General features: G+C 31.0%; 2 protein-coding genes across 6 annotated transcripts; one reads left to right on the top strand and one right to left on the bottom strand.

Moving 5' to 3' along the window:
- Nucleotides 1–432: 432 nt before the first annotated feature.
- LOC410200 (mRNA turnover protein 4 homolog) lies at nucleotides 433–2011 on the bottom strand. The gene is made up of 4 exons (XM_393683.6): nucleotides 1515–2011; nucleotides 1085–1389; nucleotides 771–1007; nucleotides 433–701 (listed from the first exon to the last, which is right to left on the bottom strand). Exons 1-4 carry the CDS (start codon nucleotides 1540–1542, stop codon nucleotides 540–542), a joined length of 732 nt encoding a protein of 243 aa, XP_393683.4. The 5' UTR covers nucleotides 1543–2011; the 3' UTR covers nucleotides 433–539.
- A 5-nt stretch (nucleotides 2012–2016) lies between these two features.
- LOC102655329 (14-3-3 protein zeta) lies at nucleotides 2017–20686 on the top strand. 5 transcript variants are annotated; one of them, XM_006566098.3, is made up of 5 exons: nucleotides 2017–2159; nucleotides 13724–14031; nucleotides 14632–14755; nucleotides 16657–16820; nucleotides 17293–20686. In XM_006566098.3, the coding sequence occupies exons 2-5, from the start codon at nucleotides 13732–13734 to the stop codon at nucleotides 17446–17448; spliced, it is 744 nt and encodes a 247-aa protein (XP_006566161.1). In that variant the 5' UTR covers nucleotides 2017–2159; nucleotides 13724–13731; the 3' UTR covers nucleotides 17449–20686. The 5 variants fall into 5 exon arrangements, with proteins under 5 accessions (XP_006566161.1, XP_006566159.1, XP_006566160.1 ...); XM_006566096.3 differs by lacking the exon at nucleotides 16657–16820 and adding an exon at nucleotides 16126–16289; XM_006566097.3 differs by lacking the exon at nucleotides 16657–16820 and adding an exon at nucleotides 15558–15721 and having other exon boundaries at nucleotides 2023–2159.
- Nucleotides 20687–22287: the final 1601 nt, after the last annotated feature.

Raw genomic sequence — 22287 nt, 5'->3', positions numbered from 1 at the left:
AATTTATTTGAATTTATCAACGTGCACCTCATATGTTAATCTTTTTCTATTACTTTTTACAGATTCATCATTATCAGATATATCCGAAGAATCGATGGACATCGTGCTACTTCTTTTATCAGAATTTACATCAAAAATTATCTTACGATTATTATCATAAGAATTTTCGCAGCACCAATAATAAATAATCTATGTAAATACAATTGCAAATAATTTTAAATCTAATCTTTATATCATAGGTTAATATAACAATTTTATGATTTACCCATAAAACTCCAATAATCCAGAATATAGAAAAATATAGAGGTAGCGTCATTATTTCGTTTTATTAAATAGATAATGATTGAAAAGGAGAAATTTCATAATTTCAAATTTTGATATTTTAAATATACATTAATAATGAATACTTTATCAGTTGTTTCTAAAAATATATATCTATAAGCACTTTCATATGTTTATTTTTCTAATAAAATTTACAATAAAATTAGAATGAAAATTATAATTTATGTATATATATATACATATTTATATGTATTTTTTTACATATCAATTTCTTCTATTTCTTCCATAGCCATTTCTTCATGTTCTTCTAAATTTTCTTTAGTATCATCTTGAGAAATAAATTGTTTATATCCATATTTTTTAGAAAATACACCTAATGGTATCAATTTAAATGTAGCTAAAGGTTTATCAAGTAATTTCTGTAAAAGAAAAAACTGTTATTTCATTGATTTCAATAATTACCGTAAGATATATCGGAATATATTTACCAAAATTCTTGCTTGTTCTGGAGTTAATGCTTGTCCCATTTTACATACAGTATATTCTTTAATTAATGTTACAACACCTTTTTGTAAAGCTGTAGGCATTCCTAATTGTCTTAAATGAGGTTCTATACTATGTGAAAAATCTGGTATTGGACCTTCGGGTAATGTTATAGTTTCTTGTGTAATAAAACCAGATCTAGCATAATCTATTTCCTCGTATTCCCTCATCCATTTCAATACCTTAATAAATATGAATAAATCAATATAATTTTTATATACATTTAACATTAATAATTCTTTAATAAATAGATACATACTTCCTTTTTACTTCTATTTGTAAATAGTAAACCACACTGTCCTCTTAAAGCTAATGATAATTTATGAAGATTTTCTGCAACTTCATTTTCTGATGATTTGCCTAAAGCTAATGCTATCACTTTGTTTTTACCAAAAAAAAATCGGCTGTCTTTCCATTCTGAACGTAAATCTTTAAGTTTATTATTACGCATATTGTGTACGGATAAAAGAAATATCCTAGCATATTTTTCAACACAATTCCTAACATCTTCCACAATTTGTTGCTTCAAGGCAAGTCCCTTTTTACTTGTTTTTGTAAGAGATACTGTGAAATACAAATATATTAATTATTTGATGACACGTGAAACATTTTTAGGTTAACTTATAAAAATTAAAGATATAAAATGAAATAATAAATAAATAAACTGTTAATGAAAATAATAATATTACTTTTCTTATCTCTTTTCGATTTAGGCATTTTTTAGCAAGAAAATTTTAAAAATTATACTTTTAATAAATCGACAAAGCACATTAATAATCACACAACATGTGTTACACAAATAGCGCATAAATATATGTAATACAAATATATAATATTCTTGATATTCTTCAAATTTTATTTTAAGTAAAATATTATAGAATGTTTAGATTAATTTTAAAATAATGATTGCAAATAATCAATTGAAAATATAATTGAAATATGGAATGAATTGTTTCTGATTTGTCAGCATTGTGTTAATATAAGTATACATATATATATATATATATATATATAATTTAATCGATAAAGTTGATACATTTGCATATAATTATACTATAACTATATTTTAAATAATATAAAAGATATATTAAAAAATAAAAAAAAATTGATTTGATGAAAATAATATAAATGAATAAATTATTTGTGTATAGATTTCAGAAATGGCGGGAACAGTAAACAAGTATTCTTCGAATGAACGGAAAGCGTCAAGTGAACGCAGTTCAAGATGGCGGCTTCCGCTCGTTGCGCCAGTGCACTCTGTGAGATCGTAGTGGACGGGAGCTGTCGAATACGCCGAAGCCTCGATTTTCTAGGCCGTTTGTAACACTCTAAAGGTGAGTCTTTTTTCAAACGTAATTATATACGAGTGTGAAAAACAGATGGAAGTTATGGCAATATCTTTTAAAATATCGGTTGCAAATAATATGAAATGTAATTGATCATGAGTCGTGTGAACCCCGTAGCCATGCAGTCCCCTTCTCTTTTTGCCAAGTTGCTCGAAATAACCTATAAATTACTCATTTTGTTACATTTTTATAATTGAAATTGTTTGTTTTGGCATTTCTACATAATCCACCTATTATATCAATCATTTATCAAACGAATTATCTTTTTAGTAAAGTTCTTTAAACTGCGGTGCGATAAAAGGTAGTCTGAAGGTAGTCACTTGCCGCTCATAGCGGATACGACGCACGCGACGCGACAGCCCTAAACGAACAAGATAATTGCCGCCATCTTAGTTATATAGTCGGTGATGAAATTACATTTTATATCTATAAAATGTTAAAAAATTATCGGTTTTATACATAATTTTATTTTATATTCGCATGATATATAAGCTAACACATTGGCAACTGTTTTCATTGAGTGTAGAAATTTCTTGAAATGACAATTAATTGTGTAAGTGTTGGCTCATTGTTAATAACTAATTTTTTTGCAATATTTAATCTCTTATACGGTTCGGAAAAATCAAAAATACATTATTTAATAAATTTTGCTTGTTCTCTTGCATATGATACGCTTGAAGTCGTGTTAAAGAATAACATGCGTTTTCTATTAAAAGATAGAAGTATATAAATGCTGTATCAAGTACACGCCCTTTGACAGATGAGTGATTATCTTCTTTTCGATAATCTTTCAATATATCTTGAATAATAAATATTGAAATTCCTATATGTAGGTTTCCATTGATAATAATATAAAATTTTTGTTTTCATGCATTAATGAATGAATTATTCCCTTTTATGTGGCATATTATTGACCGGTATACCACATACGATTTGTAGACGTCCATTTCTTATGAAATAATATGTAATTGAATTTTATACAATCTCAATGAAAAATTAAATATGACAATAATATATGTTATTGATCATAGTATTGTCTTTGTGTTTTTTTTAAATATATCATAGATTATTTTTTTATTTCACTAAATGAAAAAGGTATATAGTCATAATGTTACTATTATATAGTCTTCACATTCATTTATATATGTAATTGAATAGAATATATAACGTTTAAATTAATTGATAATTTTACTAAAAATTAGCTATTTGTTTATAGTAAGGAATTGTGAATTCTGTTTCTTAATTTTTCTTGATTATTAAACAATGAATTAAGAATTTATTTTTTAATCAACATTGACAATAATGATAATGCGCGTATCATAATGTTCTTTTTCAAGTTTTCATTGCATGTTCACTCGATCGATATCATGTGATATGTTCTATAAGCTTTTCTTTACTACTTTATTCATTTAAGAAATGAAGTTACTTTTTTATTATATTTGTACTTATTCGTACTTATTTAAATTTATCAATTATATCATTTTATTGTTTACTGTAATTGAAAAGAGTGATCGTTTGAAGTTAAATATCATTTTTTTTTTTCTATAACAAAAAAAATCTAAACTAAAGAAATCTGAAACTAAAAAAAAGTTAATGTTTTTTATTTCATCTCGGAACTTGACAAAATTTCAATTACAAAATATCAGAATTCACCAATATTTTATCTGCCTTTCTATTTTTTGATCATTTCTCATTTGTTCTCATTTATTTCTTATAATTTTAATATTTTTTTTTTAATTTTAATAATTAAAATAGATTTTTAAATGAAAATATGATCGAACAAAAGTAAAAATTGTACAGAAGTATGTGATTATGGAGAATTATTATATATATGAGAAATCTCACCGAAATAACACGATTGTTGAATATAGTTATTGATTGATAAGTGGCTGTAAATTGACTGTGAAGATGATCTCGATGTAGTGGCGTTTCGTTGATTAACATTGTATTCAAGAAGTTAAGCGAACAAAAAGAGGTTTTTTCTCTTATTCAAAATTTGAAGCACGACGATTAGACCGAGAAGGAAGAATATCACAATATTCGTACGTACTATAAGGCTATATATTTAAGTGCTACCTCGACGAAAGTGCTTTTAAGCTTTCTGTCGACTCATTCGTTCAAACGAATTTACGAATAATTGGTCATTCACCACGATTTCATAACCTTCAGCATCTTTATACGATACATTCGTTTTAATTTAACATTAAATCGCTGAAATGAGATAAATAAACAAATTCTTAAAAATTGTGCAAAGATTTTATAGGAATAATAAAAATAAAAATTTTCTGATTTAGTTTCAACATTTTTAAAACAATTAAACGTTATCGATACGATCATCGATATATTATCGATATTTATTTTATAGTTCCATATTTCATGCACAAATCACGATCTATAATTATAGATATCGTTTGGCCGTGATCAAAATCCTAAGAAACATGGTGTGAGTATCGTGTATTATCGGAAATTGAATTTTGCCAGTTAATAAGATATCTTAGTTACGATTAAAACATCGCGTGTATCGTTCATTCATATGATTGTTCACATTATCGTTAACATTTTGATGAGTTGAGTTTTCTTTTTAATTTAATTTTTCATTTTTAATTTCTAATTAATTTTCAATAAAAAATGAAAAAATAAAATATAATTAGCGTTTGATTATTGTTATAATTTTGTTTACATAGACTTATTTGTAATTTAAAAAAATCTAATGATTTATATTTATTCGTTTTTATCGTTTTATTCTTCTTTTCGTGATTTATTAATATGATCCAATTAATTGTTCATTTGCATTATTTTTCGTTTTCTTTTTCGTTTCGTTTGTACTTGTATTATTCCATTTTCTTATCTTCCGCTCCCTTATTGATTTTTAATTTTCTAAAATATTTTTGTTTTATGATAAATTATTTCTAAATTGATAATTCTGACGTTCCGAAAGCATTTTTCAATGTAGCAAATAAAAATTCACTATCGTGTATGAACGCGTATGTGGTCGGTTTGTCAGAAGAACGAACTGAACCGAATCGAAACACTGAGCTTGACATCACTTGCTATTCCAAGACGGCTGACGCAGAAACTCGCGTGAATTCATCGCGTATGCGCCACCTTTAACGTATAACGTAAATATACTTCTTGTTTGCAGTAGCTTTTTCAAGAGTCGTTAGTTACAATTCAATGGCAGAACATGAAAGACATTGTTTATTCTTATATATCGCAAGATGAATTAATATTCGATTCGATGATTTTTTTTACATTCGATACAAACACCATATTCGTAATTCGAGTTAAATTGAATGGAATCAACGATCGATGATTATTGGATTGTGATTAAATTGAATCGAAAAGAAAATTTGTGAGATGAAGGTAAAAAAATTGAAACAAAGTTTGATTGATCATCGGTCAATTGTTTTACATCGAGTCAAGTTGGCGTAAGATTTCATTGTGAATGAATGAAAATATTCAATATGACAGTAGAAAACGAGTGAATGGCAGTGAAAAAGCTACGTATACTTGCTACGTCGATTGCGCAAGCTAGTCTCGGTGGTATTGTAACGCTGTGTCGCATCGCGCCAACAATATATTAAACAAGTGCAAATTTTTCCGCGACTTTTTCAATTCTGATTTTTCTTTTTTTCCTTTTTTTTTTTTCTTTTTAATTCTAACAGATACGTACTTTAAAAAAAAAAATAATAAACTTTAAGAAGATTAATATCATGAAAAAATCGTAACGTTAAACTTTCCTAAAGAGCTTTCTTTTGTCGGAGAGATTTGGTAGCAGCATCACGCCCACGCGTTATCTATACTCTACCACCTGTAGCACAACTCGTACTTCTCTCACAAATCTAGCTTCTTATATTTCGCTATATGGTTGATATCTTGGACGTTTAATCGGTCTCGCGTATCATATTCGATTTATGTTGTATCACGGGTATAGAGAGAGAAAACATGTCTTCCATACGTGCAAGTGCTTCTTTACTTTTTCTCATTATTTACTTTTCGTATTTTTTAACTTAACGTATTTGCTCACTAATGAATTTACAAGATTCTTAAATCGAATCTCTTGGAAATCCAGTAATAAAAATAGTATGGAGCATGTACTATTGAAAATCAATAATGAAACATCCTTGAGTCCACACCGTTCTGAACTCGATGATTTGAGAACGAGGTAATTGAAAATTTTGTTGGATGTATCATAAGCTTTTGAAAAGCATAATTTTGGTTTTTCGAGGTGGCATGTGTCGTATTTATTGCAAGGTCAGTGTCGTAACAGTTACGCTTCCTGGGTCTGCGATGCTTTGTATAGTTTTTCTCTTTTTATTTTTCTTTCTTTTTCATTCTGTGTATTTGTATTGATCATCTCAAAAAAGCGTATTCAAGTTGGTTCTTCACGCGAAACGAGAAACTCGTTCATGGTTAACCAACGATTAAACGAGTTCTCTTACCTTATCGGTTGTTGCCAACATTCTGCGGAAAATAATTCATTTTTTGTTAAATATTTTTTCAGTTGAACGTGCCAAAGAAAATAACAGTAATCGGAAATTAATTCGAATAACAATAATATCGATTTTTTCATTAAACAATATAATTATTTATATTTAACTTTTTTTTTTTCATCCATTGAAATATTCATTTAGAAATGATTTTATGTTACATTGTTTCTCTAGCTCATTAATCTTATATCTAGAAATTTAAAATTATAATATTTACAATATTTAAAATTTCGTGATTATTATAACCATTAAATAATGGTTTTTTTTAATTTTATTTTGTAAAACTTTGTGAAACTTTTTTTATTATACATGATTCATAATTTTGTCACGTGTCAATACATATTTTTATCTTAATCTCAATCTTTTATCTTTTTAGAATCGTTATAATCTATGGTTTAAAATTTTTTTCAATCGATTTTTTCAAACATTCGTCATTTATATATTTGATTCATTATATAGGTTAAAATTTAAACTATATTAATGTTTCTGAAATAAATTTAATAATTTTTTAGAGTAACAATCGAATCATTATTATTTCTCGATAATTCTCCATATAATAATTTATAGCACGTTATATTAGAAATTTTAAGAAATCTTTTCGTATTGGTTGTAATTTCTTTGATCCTAGTTATTCAATATTGAGTCTTTGTCGCATGTAGTATTTGAACAACGATTGAATTGAAATACGCGCATTATCATAAGCTCCTTTGTAGTGTACATACGTTGATCGATAGTTGATCGTAGAAATCAAATTTATCCAACAATTCAATACATATACAATATACGAAAGCTAGTTTGTTTTATTCTTTTCGATCAAACTATTCGTCGTTCCGAATTAAATGCTTGAATATATTCGAAAAGTAAAATTCGGCAATATTGATCCGTTTCCATATTCTCAATATCGAAATAATAGACGTCATTCTTTAAATAAACGAAATACTTAAACGTAACATTTGAACTTGTTTTTTTATTTTTTCGATTGCAATCTGAGATAAAAAATATACGTTACGTCTGGAAAAAATTTCTAAATTTTTTCAATCAAATTTGAGAAATAAGATCAAACGAAGAAAAATAAATTATATTTTTATAAGATTTGAAAATGACAAAATAGTTGGGGGTTAGAAGAGATGGGGGTGAGCAACTGAAAATGGTGACCAAGGAAGAAGGGCGGGTCGGTTGCAGGGGTTGCGCGCGCCTCCGCAGATCAATATTTCATTTTAGCTTCGCCAACTGGGGGAGCGGGTAGTTAGAGACAAAGACTATCTACCTATTTTTTTGCGCTCGTCTCTTTCGATACAACTATTATATTTCATTATAATTACTACTTTCTTCACTCATTCATGCTAATCTTCTCTAATTCGTTTCTTCTTCCTTATCGAACGAAATTCGTTTTGATAGAAATTTCTAATTCATTTTTCTTTCTTCTTATTTTTCTTCTTGGTTTTCTTTATTTCTTCTTATTCAAATTAATCAAATAGTAGAAATCTTATAATTGATGAAACGAAGCGAGTAAATTTTGAAGAAAGTTTGAGAATTTCGTTGTTAATACACAGTTAGAATTAAAATTATTATCTATAAAATATGTGTAACTCAATTGAAGCGATCAATCAATAGCTTTAAATGTTGTAATTAATAAATATATTGTATAATTTCCAAACGATTCACCGGCAAAAACTGTACATCACGTGACTATGCACGTGTTTTGCGTTTCATTAAGAATTCAATTTTTACGTATGTTCAATTCTCATTGTTTATATTTTTTGGTGAAATCAAGTAATATCTACAACTTGATATTTTTAATTTTGTAAAAGTTTTATAATGATGTATAATAATAAACAATTTGAAGTACTATTAAATTTGAATGCTATTTAAAATTCCATCATATTTTTTGAGAGAACTGGAAGAAAATGGAAGAAAAATGTTTTATAAAAGATAATTAGAAAATAATTAAGATAATATATATAAAATATATTGAGATAATTAAGAAAAAATGAAAATTTAAATTAAGAAAATGAAGAAAGAAAGAAATGCTTGTCTAATTGACTTAATTCAGAAATGATTAAAACAAGATCACATGGAAAGATTCGTTTGCAGGGAAAAAGGAAGAATAATATGTGATAGGAAGAAAGTAAAAAAAACAAAAAAAACAAAACAAAAAAAAAAAGACAGTGCATATAAAAGAGACGTGGAAAGTGTGAGAAGCATAAGTATAATGTACAACGCACTTTTGCATTGCGTTACGCAGTCCAATACGACGCATCATATTCCGTGGTTGGCGTCCCGGGACAGGGACAGCCGTGCGGCATTGCCCCACCCAACCTCTTCGAGCCGGCCATGCTGGGCGAACCGATCAATACTTCGGCTCGGCCACGAGATAAACCGAGAGAAACCGACTTGAGACGACTAGAACCGAACGGAGACGAGTCCCAGCACGAGGCACGCCGAGTCCCCACCACGAGCAGCGTTGCCGGCTCAGTCGTTGTGCGGGAGTGGTCACTGAGGGATGTGTGGTACCGTAACTGAGTGTGACTGAGGAAAAAGACCCGGCGTAGTTTCTCCGCGTAATACGCTCTCGCTCTTTACCCCCCAGACAAAAAAGAACTAGAAGTCTAGTCAATTTTTGGCCCCCTTCCTAATTTCGCGTGAAATTACGGGATACGCTGATCGTATATTTATTTAAGTATTTATTGTACAAAAAACTTTAACTATAGGTAAGATTTCTGCAACAATTCGTTGCTTTGCTTCTATCTTATGCGTCTGCTTTTAATGACGCTTTATCTATTTCGAGTTTCTCTCGACTTAAATCTTCCTTTTCTCTCTCTTTCTCTCATTCTATCTTCCCTCCCTTCCCCCCTTTCTTTTTCCAGTTCACCTTCCAGTTCCCGTAGTTGTTCTTTCCATGTCTTTACATGTCACATAAATGATCATTTTCGTATTTTTTTTATTGAACTATTTTCTAGAACTATTAATATTTCGAGAATGTGCTAGAAATTTTGTTTCGATATCGCGTTTTTCTATAATCAGACCGAGAAGGAGAGTGAATTGGTTATCGATTTCTGCGGTATTATATTGCGACGCAGAAATGAATCGGTACAGTTTCCGCAATGACGCCAATTACTTTTTCATCGAAGTAAGGTGTTCCTGTTCCTGGTTTCTTTGTCCTCGGATTGTTCTCGTCCATATCGCGACATGAACGGTTTAGCTTCGGGGTCAGGGCGTGTTAAGCAGGAGAGAGAAAGAAAGAAAGAGAGCGAACGTAGATGAAGAATTTCGCTCTCGCTTCGTGAAAGTAGCGCCGTGGCGCTCCGTTTGACTGCTCCCTCTTCGGCCCAGCTATGCGACTACGAATATAACCTCAAATCATACTTGATAAATGTACGCAATTTTTTTTTATTTCGAAGTGTTTCGCGCATGTGACCTTCGGCCTAATACGAGCTTTGCTCCTCACCTCCCACGGAAGCTTCCACTTTACGTGTCTAAATTGAATATTTTTGCTTTTTGATACGTATTTAAGTGATAAAGTCGATATTAATTTTTTTTAGAGTTTCTATTATTTATTTATTATAATTTTGGAAAGATATCAGTTTTTAATTGAAACATTAAAAATAATAATTAAAAAATAAGCAAAGAATGTTGAAAAAAAAAAGTATTTTATCGTAGAAAATGTAATATAATGTAATATAGATACATATAGATAAATCAAAGTCTGATAAAATTTTTATTTTTATCAATGTAAGGATGTCACATTTTTTAGATATATGCGACATTTTTATCTTTAACTATTTTCATTTCGATAATTGCTTTCAGTTATCAAATCGTTTGAGGTAATCATGCTTTCTAACAATTGTCTTTCAATATAATTTATTTTATTTATATAATTTTTAAGATAATTTTAATTGATTGCAGTAATTTAATAATTGTATTGTAGTAATTTTTTTTTATCATCTATTTGTAGTTAATATGATGAAATTTGTACAAAATGTGTGATAATAGTGGAGGGGTCAATATAATATTTAAAAAAAGAAAAATAGATATGTAAGGAAACTTTAAAAGGAAAAAATGATCTATTTTGAAATAAATAATAAGCAGAGATTTTAATGTACTAAAATCATGTGAATATTTATTATGATAATTGATACGTAGGAAAAGCTTTGAGGTTAAGTTAAGCATTTATGTTTCATCATATTCCATTCGCTTGAAAAATTTGCGCCGGAAATATTTCACTGGCAACGTGGGATTTCTCATCGATTCTCTTGTAGATCCGGCAACAGTGTCGCTGAGCCTCTGCTAACCTAAAGCCAGGTGATTGCGCGCGATTAAATATAGGACGTCGAATACACCTACCGGTTTAATATTTCCGTCCGGGTTTCTTCGAAGAAGAATTTGGCTACTTGACCTTCCATCTGATCTACATAAATCATATTTATCGTGATTGAATAATCGTGCAATGATAAGTATTATATGAAATAATACAAAATTTTCAAGACATCAATATATGATCACATTATATTTTATTCAATGTTACATCAACATATATCATTTATTCGATATATTTAATTGAATCTCGATCAATTAATAAGTTCACGATTGAATAGAATTACATCGAATATTCGCATATCAATATGATTTTCAGCAAGAACGTATATTTTATTATAATCTACGATTAATCGTGGATATTACGTGAACAGTATATTTTTTTATTAGCTTTTCCATCCTCCATAGATCTTATCCGACATTATTCTATATTAGTCTGTATCGAACGTCACAATTTGAAAATATGTGAAAATCGTATCTATTTTTTGTGTCTATTATTAAAAGGAATAAAAAATTCTTTTTTTCGATGTTCTTAAAGATTCTATTGAATCGAAAAATTGTGACAATAACGATACATAATCAATTTTTTCTATAAAATATATATACAATTAGCATTGTAAACATTTTTATACGTTCGAAAATTTATATATACATACATTAGAATTAATCACTTGGAAGAACTTTACATCTGCGTAATAATATGTACGTTTATCAATTCATACGTAAAACACCGTTGTTCGTTGCCACTGTAAGTAGCACAGTATATAGATATTTTATTCGAAGAATTAATAACGGACACACATATCGTACACATATTAGATCGATCGTTGCGTTCCAGCTTTTAAAATACTCACCTTGAACACTAACAGTTGACGCTATAACAGTGTTTCGACATTTTAACAAGCAATATATATCTTTCAACAAGTTTCAAACGCATACAATTGATCGGCATTGCATATTAGTATAAAATATTTAGTTTTATTTATTTTTATGTCAATTTGAAGTTTTTTTATAATGTTGCTGCAAATAATGGAATGACCCATAATCGTATTTGCGTGAAGAAAAATTACTATATAGAATTGTTTTGTTTGATCAATATCGTTTTTTTCGCTTACGTTTAATCTGATAGTAGATCAATAATAAATGATGAAACGATTCTTCTTTATGATTAATCTATTTTGCATAATGTAGAAAATTGTTTCTTTCGTCTAGACTGATTCTCTTTAGATTTCAAGATTTCGAAATGAATTGAACGGAGTTTGCGCGCTATTTGCGTACGAGAAAGAAAGGAGGATGATCGATACGAAAAGGAATGGAAAACGATTCTGCGTAAAGTGAAACGTAAGGCATTCGTGGAAAAGCTTGTATTCGCGTTTGGTGTATAATCGCGATTTGTTATTCTTCTTGAACCAATTTTAATTACCGTGTGTGTATGTTAATGGAAATAACATTTAGTTACGTCGCAATCTCCTCGTCATTGTGACTCATTGGGAAAGAATTGGGCGCCATAACGTAAGAATTTAATTGATATCGTGAATTTTGTTCGTGAATATTTTTTTCATTATGCTCCATCATCTCTAATATTTCATAAATTAACGTTCAAACTATCGAGTTTGAAAATAATGAAATAAAATACATGAAAATATGAAAACTCTGAGAAGTGTGCGCGCACGGTCGACGAACGTGAAGCGTGTGTTAAAAGAAGTCGAGATGTTTAAACGTGTGCCTACTACGGTTTGGCGTTGTAACGCGGTCCAATCCAGTGACTCATCGCCGCTATACGATTATATCTACGTAAATAAAGATCATAGTGTATTAGGAATCGTGTTCTTTTCATATTTGTAATTTTATGAACGATCATTTTATATAAAATTTTCATTCTTATTCTTACTTTTGTTTCCCTTCAATCTTCTTAAATAAAATTCTAATTAAATATAATTAAATATAAATTGGATGAAAAAAATTGGATAAATAACTAAATGAAAAATATTAAAAAAAAAAATAACTAAATTCTAGTTTTATATAGTTTTATATTTTTTTTTTGACGCGATTGCTTGATCGTAAAAAAGAAAAGATTATAAAAAATATTATCAGCGAAATGTATTCGATTCTATTTGAAAAGTAGAAATTTTTTACTCGATGTTAAAAAAACGAGGTGTTTTCTTCATGGTCAAGGTCGATAAAGTCGCTAAACTTCTCTTTTGGGTAAATCTATTGTCAATGACCGTTAGATGATCATCACCGGGTAAAAGGAAATATTTCGGTTTAATGGAAACAGCTGTTTACGAAGAATCCGTGGGAAAAGAAAATTGTTTTCGTAGATTCTAGAATAAAGAATATAATAAATTGCTAATCCTTATGCGTATGTGCGCGAACGAGGCCAGTCAGATTGGACAACGCGTGTGCAGCCCGTGTACTTATATATACGTCATCTTGTGTTCTAAACGCGTCGGTGAAATCTATTCTCACACGCGTACCAGCGCGACTCCCGGATAGACGAGAAAAGGAACTTGACGACATTGAAGTCGCGTGTTAATTCAACTGTGTTGCACCGTTACATTTGTATTACATGTGCGTTACGCTTCTCTCTCTTCCTTCTTCCTTCTTCCTTTATAAAACAATTTCTTCCTGTATATTCTGAATTTATTATGAATTATTATAAGTTAAATTTTTCAATCATACGTCGAATATATATATATATATATATATATATATACACGCAATATATCCGAGATTTTTGTTTTTTAGCCAACAGAATGTCTGTGGACAAAGAAGAATTGGTACAGCGTGCAAAGCTTGCCGAGCAGGCAGAAAGGTATGATGATATGGCAGCCGCAATGAAGGCAGTCACCGAAACGGGAGTCGAGTTATCGAACGAAGAAAGGAACTTGTTGTCGGTAGCGTACAAGAATGTCGTTGGCGCAAGACGTAGCTCGTGGCGAGTAATTTCCTCCATTGAGCAGAAAACTGAAGGTTCCGAGCGTAAACAGCAAATGGCCAAGGAATATCGGGAAAAGGTCGAGAAGGAGCTACGTGAAATCTGTTACGATGTATTGGTAAGAATTTTTTTTCTTTATTCTTGCAAATTTACAATTTTTATGATATATAAAAAAATAACGAATTTATACATATTTTTCCTTTTCATCATTGGATAGTCGAACATGATGCATGTGATAGATATAGATATATATATCTTGAAACGTTTTGACATGATGGATTTAACGTGTTTGCAAAACAGTTGCTAGCTTTGTCAACTGATTGTCTCACACCTCACAAGGCGAACGATCCTTTTTGTTTGCGTTTGCATTTCCCTATGGTTGAAGAACAAAAATCATTGGTTTAAATTTCACATGACTTGAATCCTATCCTTTCCTATTAACAAGCATTAACAAAGTTTGTTCCAGCAATTCTAAGAGAATGTCTTTCTGAATCACTGATTAATCTGAAGCGTCTAAATTGATTTAAATAAAGCAAGTGTACAAATGCAAAAGATGTTGGTTTTGGAAAATGGAAAAAGATATCTTATAAGACATTTTATCTATCCTAATATATTTCTATTCTATTTCTATCTTGTCTTTGTCTTGTGTTACACATAGATAAGTGACAAAAATTAATAAAAAAAATAGATAGAGATTAATTGCATCTTCATGTTCCAGGGACTCCTTGATAAGTACCTGATCCCCAAGGCTAGTAATGCCGAGAGTAAAGTATTCTACCTCAAGATGAAAGGCGACTACTACAGGTATCTCGCAGAAGTTGCTACCGGAGAAACTAGAAATGGTATGTATTTTAACAAGACATAATATTAATAATTGCCTTCACAATTACAAATTTTAAGGATCCTGATTAATAATTATTTGTAGCTGAAATTCTAATTCTTCATCGACAATCTTAAGAAAGGATTGATATTATGATCCAGGGAATTTGTCTCTCTTTTCTTTTTTTATTTTGCATCACTATATATCTTATAGTCAAGATATAAAACCAGTCGAAGATTATTTTTGTTTATATATAATGTGACTGAACATTGAATTCGTACGAGAGGATCAATGTGCGTTTTTTCTTCGAATAGAAAACTGTCGCACAATACCTTCGTACCTGCGTTCTTTCCCGTAGCTATAATTCAGAAAAAAAAAAAAGGAAGCACAGCTGCAATGGCAGATGTTCTTTGCTGAATCTACCGTTTTGTTACCATTCTTAGATTCCAAAAGGTTTGAAAAATTCCAAGATAGGTCATCATTGTATATTTTATAGAGTGATGATGACTTGAAGAGAAAAATAATTCTAAAGCGTTGGTGGAACTTAATGCCATGCATTTTTCTCAATAATGACAAAGAATGTCGTTTATCTTTATCTCGTTGCATTTCTTAAGTTTGATTTAAAATTAGATTGAAACTTGTTATTGAAATATATTAGATTTTTTATATTTATTTTATTATTATCAATATCATTGTAATACGTTGTTATTATTTATGAAATATTAAGGATAATCATGTAACGAGATTTAAAATCAGTTTTAAATTCAAAATATCGACAATTTTGACATTTTGTTGATAATTTTGCACATAATATATATATTCAGCCGTGGTAGACGACAGCCAGAAGGCATACCAGGATGCGTTCGAAATCAGCAAGTCAAAGATGCAGCCTACCCACCCAATCAGGCTAGGTCTCGCCCTCAACTTCTCCGTTTTCTATTACGAGATCCTCAACTCTCCAGACAAGGCCTGCCAGCTGGCCAAACAGGTATAATTCACAAAGAAACGAGGGTCGATACAACAAATATCGATACTAAATACAGCAATCGCGAAAGAGAAGATGCGAAAAAGGATGGTGTCGATGCAGTGGAGGCAAAAATATATAACACTCTTTATGGAAAATGAAGAAAAAGGCACTTTTGTTCTCTGTATTCGTGCTCTGGTGGTTCCTTTTGTTTTCACGACCGTAGTACATACGTTCACGAACACTGTAACAACTGAATTCCGTGAAAAATTACGCGAAATGGTTGCTCATGTTCTTTTCCTCTTTCCACTTTATTCCTGTTTATTATCCCCTTTACATACGTATCGCGACAGAAGAGAGAGAGAGGTCACGCTCTTGCGAATAAATTTGGAGGAATTGTAATCTGGATTTCCCGGTTTGCATTGCAGCGGTAGTCGAGGATTCACAGAAAGCATATCAAGAAGCATTTGACATAGCAAAGTCAAAAATGCAGCCTACACACCCCATCAGGCTCGGTCTTGCTCTCAACTTCTCCGTTTTTTATTACGAGATCATCAACTCGCCAGACAAGGCCTGCCAGCTGGCCAAACAGGTATAATTTATAAGAAACGAGGATGATGTCGATAATTTGCAGCAAGAAGAGATGCAGTAGCGAGGAAAGTGATGATGCAGTGGAGGCAAAAATACGATTTTGTATCGTCTTGCTATGGGAGGATCCTTTCATTTTACTTGTTGATTCTTCATCGATTAAGGATACATACACTCGTGAAAGTGTGTTGTGGGGGAAGAAACGAATAGTTGCTTCTTTCTCCTTTTCTTCTTTCTCCTGTTCCCTCTTATATGTACACACGTATACACATGACAACCTTATAGATTTATCTCCAAAAAAAAAAAAAATGTTAAGTTTCATCTTGAAATTTATGAAAATTGTAATCTGGATTTCTCGGTTTGCGTTACAGCGGTAGTCGAGGATTCACAGAAAGCGTATCAAGAAGCATTTGACATAGCAAAGTCAAAAATGCAACCCACCCATCCCATCAGGCTCGGTCTTGCTCTCAACTTCTCCGTTTTTTATTATGAAATTATTAACTCTCCCGCTAGAGCCTGTCATCTTGCCAAACAGGTTAGGGATAACGGACAGTTTGATGCTTGACTGGATGATCATTTGATGTTGGACAAATAAATGCATCTTTTTTATTGATTAATTATTGATTATCAGTGTGTTTCGTGGTACTGTACTGCGGTGAAATGCTATGTTTTTGAGTGCATACTAACCTGTTAAAAAAAAAAGAAAGAGAAAAGAAGAATTATTTCAATATATCTAGTGTGATAATGCTGTAACGAGTACTCCACTGTATCGGTAACCATTCCGCATCATATATGCATTTAATATCCATATTCTCCTAATTTCTCTCTTAATAAAAATTTATTAACGCTTTGCACGAATGTATGACTTGAAGAATGCGAATTCTCAATAGTTTTAGGCCGCGATTGCTGCATAGATTCGTACGAATCTTATGTAGAAATGAAAGAAAGAAAAAATTAAGATGATTAATCACTTCCAAAATTTTAATATATCCGTATAATCGTTTCAGGCGTTCGACGATGCGATCGCAGAGTTGGACACACTTAACGAGGACAGCTATAAAGATTCCACGCTAATTATGCAGCTTTTACGCGACAACCTCACTCTTTGGACCAGTGACACGCAGGGTGATGCGGACGAAGCACAGGAGGGTGGAGATAACTAACCTTCCTAAGCTTAAGTCCTTTCTAACCTAATAAGAACATCTATTCTCTATCGTCCCCCCGTCCCTTAAAGTGCTCACCCATCCATCCACCCGAGATCGATTTATCCATTCGCCTGTCCTTTCGTCCCTCGCGTACCTCGTTTCCTTCTTCCTTCTTTTCTTCTTTTCTTCCCCCCTTCCACCCCCTTCGTCCTTTCCCTCTCTTTCGTCATTTTTCCCCTCCCCCCATTCCGTTTACCAATCATCATCATCGTCGTCATCATCCCATCATCTATCTTGAATTCTATCCCCTTATTTTTCCATTTTATTATATATCTCATTTCGTTCTTCTTCGTGTCTCCTTTTCTTTCTTTCTTTTTTTTTTCTTCTTCCTTTCTACTTCCACATTCATCAGAAATATCATCGCCCTTCTTCGAATCCTTTATATTCCTTTATATTCACATCTCCTCGAAAATCGTGACCGTGATGACCTGTTTGTTCCCAATGCGACCGCACATTGCTGCCAATGCCACCGCCACAGCTGTTATGCCCGATTTCGAAACTTCGAACACGGAAAAAAAAATCTCGCTCTCGACCGTATCCTTTCCTTTGAGGGATCGATTCATGTGTTGGTCGCTGAATATAACGATAATGATAATAATAATAATACCCGTCGTCGGAGAAAAATTTTCGAATTCGAACGTTCAAGGAGAGTGTCAATCTTTAAAAGAGAGGAACAGGGAGAGGGGGATTAGAGAGAGAGAGAGAGTGTGTGCGCGTGTGTGTGTGAAAAAAGAGAGAGAGAGAGAGAGAGAAAGAGAAAAAAACGAAGAGAAAGTAATAAATGGCGAAGGTAAAAAAAAAAGAAATTAGTAAATTTATGTGAAATTAAACTTAGGATATTTATGCGTTGCCATACTCGTATACGGGCCCTTAATGAAAGGAAACGGTCGAGTTGTGAGGATATTGCTCGGTTTCATGGCATCATCAAGTTTATCCAAAAGAAGAAGCGTATTGACTCATTTTTTTGTGTGGAAGAGAGAAAAGGAGCAAATTGTGAATAAACAGAGGAAAGGACAGGAAGGATTTTTGCAAACATTGTCTCGTCGTGCAACGTCATCGAACGATGATACACAGCGTAGAAAAAAAATGGCAAAGTGTTGTGTTGTATATGCGTATTACGAGAGATAAGAAATGCTGTCGAAGCTACTAGTCTTTGGGAAATATATATATATATATATATATACATACATATATATAGAATTACAGGAAAAATGTATCGATTTCGTTGTTGGGACGAGATATATGGGATGCAAAAGAAAAACAGCAAAAAAAAGAAAAAAAAAAAAAAACACTGTCACTACTCCCAGATCTGCTCACTATTTACCATCTAAAGTATTGCTAAACAAAAAAACAGAGATTCGAGAAGAAAAATGAAGTGAAAGATAAAAAAAAAAAAAAGCACGCATGAATCTAATTACATTATATCCAGTTGTCATTAAATTAAATTTCACATTGTCTAGCAAGTACGATATTATTATACGAAGGGAAGAACGCAGGAGGAGAAAGGAGAGTAAAAAAAATACATTAAGTTATTAAGTTCCAACACAAAAACAGTGATGACTTAATTTTTACATTTACTACTTTTTACATACATGCACGTGTTAATAGTATTTAAATTCTTCTACGTATAAACACGCGTGTACGCAAAAAACACTACTATATTTTGTGTGCTCATTCTGTTTTCTTTTTTTTTTTCCCCCCTATTTCGTTTTTTTCGTGTGTGTGTACGCGCGCACGCGTGTATATAAATCTTAAGATTTACATTCGAGTTGTCCAAAACAATTCTTGTTGTTTCTTATATTTATTCCAAAAATTGTGTCGTTTATTTTTTTAATTGCTGTATTATCGAGGTGAGTGGAGCACATAACTTTAAAAATACATTTTTATCCATCGTATGCCATACGACCGTCCGTTGCTAGCGCGTGAATATCTGAGAAAGGAAGGGGACAAGTAGATTCGATTTATTTAAAAAAAAAAAATCACGGCTAATCGATGCGCAATAATTTAAAAAAAAAAAAAAAAAAACAATATTTCCCTCTCTATATATATAATTTCGATATCTCGACATTTAACTCATTCTTCAAATTTTGATTCAATTGCGTCCATCTCTTTTTCTCCTCCTCTTTATATCTGTTTTACTCTCGTATCCCCTTCCCCCCCTCCTTCAATCTTTCTTTCTTCCTCCCTCTCTCTCTCTCTCTCTCTCCCGTATATATGTTATAATATATATACATATATTATACACAATAATATATATACAGCGGATATTTATCAGAGACTTGACTACTAATGTCGCACTAAAAAAAAGAAAAAAAAAAAAACAAAGGAAAAGAAGAAAACGAGGACAAATTATGTACGCGTATAAAGAAAAAAAAAAAAAATTATTATCCCGATACTCCCTTTAACATACATACGCACGTATGCATGCATTTATACATATTGGTATATATGTATGTGCGTGAATGTATGCGTGTATATATATTATATATATATGATATTCAGTTTTTGTAGGCATGATCGATCTCACGAAAATTGTCGATATAGAATTTGAAGAATTTTATTCGTTACGTCTTGCAAATTTTGCAAATTTATATAATAATAACTTTTCAGAATATCTATCTAAGATGCGGTGCATAATTTAAATGAATTCGGTTTCACGAAAGAAAAAGATCATGCATATATTGTCTTTGAATTTTCATTCGTTTTTTAAAAAGCTCCGTTGTAAATCTTTTGATCGATCGATCACGTATACCATATAAAAAAAAGTTCTCGAGAAGAAGATTTTCATTCTGATATATCTGGTGGTGACAGATTTAAAAATGGCGGATCAGAGACGTGTAACGGTCTGTGATCGGCTCGACCGAAACCTCGATAAAAAGGGACGAACGTTACCATTTTTTAAAAATGGGAAAAAGTCGAATAATTATTAATAATAATAATAATAATAATTAAATTAAAATTAACGCGTCCAAATGCAACGGATACGTTCGGTCCAGGGGCGGATTAACATGTATATATGTACGAATCTAGTGCTTCTAATTATTTCAGAATTACGACAAGTCCTTTTTGTATTTTACTTAAATTCTAAGTAACGATTCCTAATTTTCATCGATCGAATAAAACGAAATTCCATTTGTTTCTATGTTAAAACCAATTCTTTTTTACGATATTAAAAAATAAATAAACGTTAAATATTTGTTCGCTTTCGTTTCTTTTTTACTCTGTTTTTCTTTTTTTTTCTGTTCATAAAGATATATATATATTTATATATATATATATATATCGGTTAATGATTATCCTTTGAAATCCACCATCCGCCTCTGGTTCGGTCCATTCCATTTTCGGTCCTAATCTACCTGTCTCTGGTAGAAACGAATTTCTCTGACGTATTCTTCGTCTCGTATGCATGGATATTTTTTAAGTGTATGTAAAATACGCGCGCTTACCCTTAACACACGAGCATAGATTTACATATAAAGACACACGAACACACACGATATACGTAAATGTTTACACCATATGGAAACAAGTAACGATTAATCGATATTACAAAAACGTGCGTTACGTGGGTAAACGTTTTCCAAAATATGTTGTACTTTTCAATATGTCCATGTTTCTATCGTATTGAATAATGAAGGATGAATGGATGAAAAGTAGGAGTACGAAGTCGAATTGATTTTTAACAAAAAGATAATATTCACAAGATCGATTTCGATTTCCATAATTCCTACGTTTGTTAACATCGATAGTAATAGCCATGGATTATACGATTTCGTTCACAAAAACCATGATTAATGCTTTTATATATATATATATATAAATTTTTTTTTTTTTTTTTTTTTTTTTTTTTTTTTTTTTTTTTTTTTTTTTTTTAAACGAGCATATCTTTTCCTATTATTTTACACAAGTGTTAGTGGCCGATGCAAGAGAGAGACTGAAAAATAAGAATGATAAAATTGTACGGAAAAGTTTTCAAGGATTTTAAATTTTAAATCCAATTAGAAATGGACCAGCTGGGCGAGCTCGAAAGTAGATATTCAAAATTGCCATTGTTCATTTTTTTGGGGCAATCCTGTTATTTTTTTCAACCCTGGTCTTGTTCTCGCGTAGCATGTTTTTTTTTTTTTTTAGTAATTTAATTTTCTTTTTCTTCCTTTTTCTTGCTCCTTTTGAACAAACTCCTTTTGAACAAATATCGTTTTCAATAATATCGTTCCCATATTCTTCTTATTATACTATATACGCAACATTATAATAATTAATCGAATTTAATTTTCTTTAATTCCTTATATATTTATGATTTTTTTTTTTTCGAGTGTATCATATTTTTTTTTTTCTTTTCTTTTCTTCGTATAACGTAAATTTACCTACTTAATAGATAAAAAAAGAGAGGTTACAAAGAAGCGATGTATAAGTTGTATGATTTTCTTATTTGGTCTCTTCCTGCGCTCAACTTCTTTATTAATCTTTCTATATTTATTTTTTTTTATCATCGTAAAAATTTAGATTTGTAATTTGATTATTGAAATATTTATCATCGTATCACCGAATAAGATAACGAACGGTGAAATATTTATTCTTCGCTTTATATACTTCGATTCCTAAAATTGTTCTCGTTCTCTCTCTCTCTCTCTCTCTCCTCCATCTTCTCTCTCCTCTCCTTTCCTCTCCTCTCTTCCCTTTTTCTCTCTGAGAATCCTCCCCCCTTTTCATCCCTCTATCTTTCTTTTTCTCTTTTTTCTCAATTGGGAAAAGCTCTAGCAATCTCAAATATTCATCCGCTGAAGTTTCCCTAGT

This window comes from Apis mellifera, linkage group LG10, assembly GCF_003254395.2.
Source record: "Apis mellifera strain DH4 linkage group LG10, Amel_HAv3.1, whole genome shotgun sequence".
NCBI classification, from domain to species: Eukaryota; Metazoa; Arthropoda; class Insecta; order Hymenoptera; family Apidae; genus Apis; species Apis mellifera.
This window is presented reverse-complemented; position numbering and strand designations above follow the sequence as displayed.

What these genes read in the sequence shown, in the direction of transcription:
- LOC410200 (XM_393683.6), bottom strand. Translation starts at nt 1,542, where the DNA reads ATGCCTAAATCGAAAAGAGATAAGAAAA. An exon ending in CAAATAGAAGTAAAAAGGAA is followed by an intron (nt 1,008 to 1,084) that starts GTATGTATCTAT and finishes ATATTTATTAAG; the next exon opens with GTATTGAAATGGATGAGGGA. An exon ending in CAGAACAAGCAAGAATTTTG is followed by an intron (nt 702 to 770) that starts GTAAATATATTC and finishes TTTCTTTTACAG; the next exon opens with AAATTACTTGATAAACCTTT.
- LOC102655329 (XM_006566098.3), top strand. Translation starts at nt 13,732, where the DNA reads ATGTCTGTGGACAAAGAAGAATTGGTACAGCGTGCAAAGCTTGCCGAG. An exon ending in TACCGGAGAAACTAGAAATG is followed by an intron (nt 14,756 to 16,656) that starts GTATGTATTTTA and finishes TTTGCGTTACAG; the next exon opens with CGGTAGTCGAGGATTCACAG. An exon ending in CCTGTCATCTTGCCAAACAG is followed by an intron (nt 16,821 to 17,292) that starts GTTAGGGATAAC and finishes TAATCGTTTCAG; the next exon opens with GCGTTCGACGATGCGATCGC.